A 4,557-nucleotide genomic window follows, 5' to 3' on the forward strand; every position below is an offset into this window, starting at 1 on the left:
AATCAAAACACTACAAAACGCGGGGGCCTTGGGCCGCGTTTTTTAAGCCGTGGCTATAAAAAACGCGGCCCAAGATAGACAGAAGCCGCGTTTCATAAAAACGAGGCCATAGACAGGCTCTTAGGTCGCGTTTTTTAAGCGGGGCCATAGATGGGTTCTTAGGCCGTGTTTTTTTGAGCTAAAAACGCGGCCTAAGGACCTCCGTACTTTATTTTTTGGCAAATTTTTTTTTTCTTTTCCTTAACTATGGCCGCATTTTAAAAACGGGGCCATAGACGGGTTCTTAGGCCGCGTTTTTTAAGCGGGGCCATAGACAGGTTCTTAGGCCGCGTTTTTTTGAGCTAAAAACGCGGCCTAAGGACCTCCGTATTTTATTTTTTGGCAATTTTTTTTTTCTTTTCCTTAACTGTGGCCGCATTTTAAAAACGGGGTCATAGACAGGCTCTTAGGCCGCGTTTTTTAAGCGGGGCCATAGATGGGTTCTTAGGCCGCATTTTTTTGAGCTAAAAACGCGGCCTAAGGACCTCCGTACTTTATTTTTGGCAAAATTTTTTTTTCTTTTCCTTAACTATGGCCGCATTTTAAAAACGGGGCCATAGATTGGTTCTTAGGCCGCGTTTTTTTGAGCTAAAAACGCGGCCTAAGGACCTCCGTACTTTATTTTTTGGCAAATTTTTTTTTTCTTTTCCTTAACTATGGTCGCATTTTAAAAACAAGGCCATAGATTGGTTCTTAGGCCACGTTTTTTTGAGCTAAAAACGCGGCCTAAGGACCTCCGTACTTTATTTTTTGGCAAATTTTTTTTCTTTTCCTTAACTATGGCCGCGTTTTTTAAGCGGAGCCATAGACAGTTCTTAGGCCGCGTTTTTTGAGCTAAAAACGTGGCCTAAGGACCTCCATTCAATAGTAATAGCACACTAAAAAGAAACCCAAAACCACAAAACATTTCAACCCAGAGCCATTTCGGTCAAAAAAAACACCGTCGCCGTTGAGCTCAGCCGTCGCCGATGAAGCTCAACGGCGACGCCGAGACTCCTACCCACACCGATCGCCAGCATTGAAGCATCATGATCGGCGTCGATCGCCAGCGCTGAAGCGTCGCGATCGGCGCCGATCTCCAGCGTTGAAGAGTCGCGATCGACGCCGATCGCCAATGCTCGGCGTCGATCGCCAACGGCGACGCTCAAGCGTCGCGATCAGCGTCGATCGCGACGCTGAGCGTCGCCGTTGGCGATCGACGTCGATCGCGACGCTTGAGCGCCGCCGTTGGCGATCGACGTCGATCGCGACGCTTGAGCGCTGCCGTTGGCGATCGACGTCGATCGCGACTCTTGAGCACCGCCGTTGGCGATCGACGTCAATGGCGACGAGGCACGCGACGCTTCATCTGGCAGAATGTTCGCGATGCTTCAGTTCGCACCATCTGTCGACGCTTCCGACAACCCTTCGCCTCCCACCACAACCTGCAACGCATCAGTTCGTGTAATGGGTATTTTTTACATTTTTTTTTTTCTTTTGAGTTAATTTTTGTTTAATTTTTTTGTTAATTTTTTTTTAATGATCCAAATTTGAGTTTGTTTTTCCATGTTGGAAATACATAATTTGTTATTGTTTCTTTAATTTTTTATCGAAATTCTGAGAATTGATAATTTTTTTGTTGATGTTGTGGTTTTAGGTATCAGTTTATGTATGGGTTGGCACGTGTTATGTGAAAGTGGAGGATGATGGTAAGTACTAAACTCCTTCAGTGGATTAAATCTATGTGCATGTTTAGTTTCAATATTATTTGATGTTGAAGATCGGAATTTCACTACTTGGTCGGCTTTGCCAAATCGCATTTTTCGATTTCATGAAGTGGGTGGAGGTGACAATTCTGAGGTTGGTTCTCTGATCTTTAATGTTATGAGATTTTAATTTGGTTTGTTGGAGTTTTGCTATGCAATCTGGATTAACATGGACGCATTTTTTTTTCTTTGTTCTGTTTGGCAAAATTCATGTTTGTTGGGATAGAGATAGTTTTTTCCCCTTCTGTTTTGATAGTTGGCAAAGCCTGATAAAAGATGAGAATTTTGAGTATCTTGAGCCATTTGTTTGTTTGTTGATTGAATGAGTTGTTATAGCTGTACCCTTTCTTTGGTTGCAAGGAAAACAAACATGATAAGACAATCAAGTTTTGATTTTGAATCTGTTGCAAAAAGAAAAAGAAAAAGAAAAAAAAAATTAACGAGTAGTCGAGTACTATTACTATTGAATAATACTAGGCTAGGTAGCATAGTCTTTTTATTTTTCCTGGAGGATGGATTGAGTTTGGTTAGGCTCTTTTTTTTTTCTTTTTCTTTTTTGTTGGATAAGTAGCTAATAGCAGGGTCCCTGACAGTGCTCCGCTTTTGCAATGAAGTTCTCATTTAGTTAGTGGTATCCCAAGTATTTAGGTAAATACCAATCATGAATTAGTCGATGTCCTCTTTTATGCTACTTTTTAGTGCAATTGTGACTTTTTTCATGTCATAATTCTCATTATTTCTTGATTTTTGAAGTTGGGTTTTATGAATTTTTATTTATGGAAAGCCACATTTATTAAGGCTGTTATGTCCTTGTAACCTGGCTATTTTTCTGTCAAACTTTTTTTTGTGCACACTATAATATATATTTTCTGGTTTCTTTTTAGACTTTGTCGTCATCATGGAAGGTGCCACTCAAATCCTGGCTATGCTGTTGGTCTCCTGATGGGTAATAAGGTACGTATTTATTGTTTTGTGATATTTATCCTACTATATTTATGCTTTTGAGTGTTGTTGAAATTACATGAACTATGATTGGTAGATATTCTAGTATGTTTCAGAAGGCAGTCACTTGTGTGTTTTTAGGCTAATCAAAATGGTTTGTTATTCTTTATTTTAAAAATAGGTCCAATACCAATTTAACAAGCCCAATATAACGTTGAAAATGGGTTTACTTGAAAATCAGTAGGCCGAACATAGAAAAAACCCAAATTCAACTTGACTATGTCACTTGAAAGTGAACTATGGTTAAATCTCATATGGATAGTATAATATTGACGGAATCCATTTCATTGAAGCCAATTTTGTTGCCTGTTGGGTTCTATTTATGCATATTTACCATTTTCTCTTGATATTTAACTATTTTTCAGTTCATTTATCAATTTGTTTTCAATGGCTTAGAACAAGCGGATGGAGCCTTCAACTGAGAAGAAAACTGATGATGAAGAGGTATGTTGGTTGAACAAGAAATATCACAATTAATTTTAGATACATTATTTTCAGCTTAGAATAAAAATTATTTATCTAAAGCGGTCAATTAATTAGTATGATATCAAAAGACAATAACAAATTTGATTTCCTAATTAATTAGATGATAGAAAATAATCGATGCTCAAGCCCAAGCCTATTTTTAATTAACAATATATTTTGTCCAAGATTGAAGTTCATAGCAAGCCCAAGCCCATTTTTTATCCCAGCCAAACTCTAATAAGTAATAATTAATAGCTACAATTAACCCATGCACAGAGAACAACGTAGTGCCTTTGAAGTTCTCGCTCATAACACAACTCTCTCTTTATGTCTCTGACTCTTACAAAATCCAAATGTCTCCTCAATTACACAAACTCATAGCTTTCTACCTCTTGCTATTCTGACTTTTGGCCTTTCACTTTTCCGTTTCAATCTCAATCTCAAATACACGACCAAGATGTTATCCATGCTTGGCATCAATATTTTGCCAAATGCATATTATCAATTTGGCTGTTAATACTTAGTCTCTAAAAAGATTCTATAAACTTGAAAATTTTTAATATTAGTTCTTATCCTTCCAATCTTTGAACTTTTTTTTTAACCTTAGTTCTTGTGTGTGTGTGTGTGTGATGTCTTGGGGTGAGGGAGAGGAAGAGAGGCAATGAAGTTGTGGAAAACCCAGTTTGGTGAATTTGTAGAAAATGAGTTCAATTGTCGAGCCTTTTCTCTCTCAATCTACCATAAAGTTTGTGTCTTCAATATTGCTTCTTTTTTCCCCCCATAGTTTCCTTTTGTATACTTATCTAACTGTCTCACTTTTGCAGGTCTTACGAAACAAGCCTGATTTTCACCGCAAACCATGGCCAACCATAAGCAACAGTGCGAAAGATTTTGTAAAGAAGTTACTGGTGAAGGATCCTCGGGCAAGACTAACTACTGCCCAGGCCCTATGTATGTATTGAATTTGTCTCTTAGTAAATATCAATTTTGATTACTTCTGGCCTATTGGAATTGGCTAATGCAATTACAAAAATTTTTAGGCAATAGAGTTGTGACTCAAACTGAGATTCTTTTAGTTTTCTTTTTATTTTACAATTTAGTCCTTGAGAATAGTTACTGTGTTATGTTCTTCCCCCCTTTTATAATCATAAACATTTGGGGGGGGGGGATATATGAATATCTTTCATTTCATTTTAAAGCTTTTTTCTTTGGTTTCTTTTATATCATATTCAGATATGGATTTCTTTTTTGTTATGTTTGGTTAAATGCCTATTTTGATTTACTAAGCAAAAGGTTAGGAGTCCCA

At 37.8% G+C, this 4,557-nt stretch overlaps 1 protein-coding gene across 1 annotated transcript; it reads left to right on the forward strand.

Moving 5' to 3' along the window:
- The first annotated feature begins 1,794 nt into the window (after positions 1-1,794).
- Positions 1,795-4,345, forward strand: LOC115967415 (calcium-dependent protein kinase 16-like). Its single transcript, XM_031086505.1, has 4 exons — positions 1,795-1,878; positions 2,669-2,738; positions 3,183-3,230; positions 4,076-4,345. The coding sequence occupies exons 1-4, from the start codon at positions 1,850-1,852 to the stop codon at positions 4,211-4,213; spliced, it is 285 nt and encodes a 94-aa protein (XP_030942365.1). The 5' UTR covers positions 1,795-1,849; the 3' UTR covers positions 4,214-4,345.
- Positions 4,346-4,557: the final 212 nt, after the last annotated feature.

The sequence above is a fragment of the Quercus lobata genome, chromosome 11, assembly GCF_001633185.2.
Source record: "Quercus lobata isolate SW786 chromosome 11, ValleyOak3.0 Primary Assembly, whole genome shotgun sequence".
Taxonomy (NCBI): Eukaryota; Viridiplantae; Streptophyta; class Magnoliopsida; order Fagales; family Fagaceae; genus Quercus; species Quercus lobata.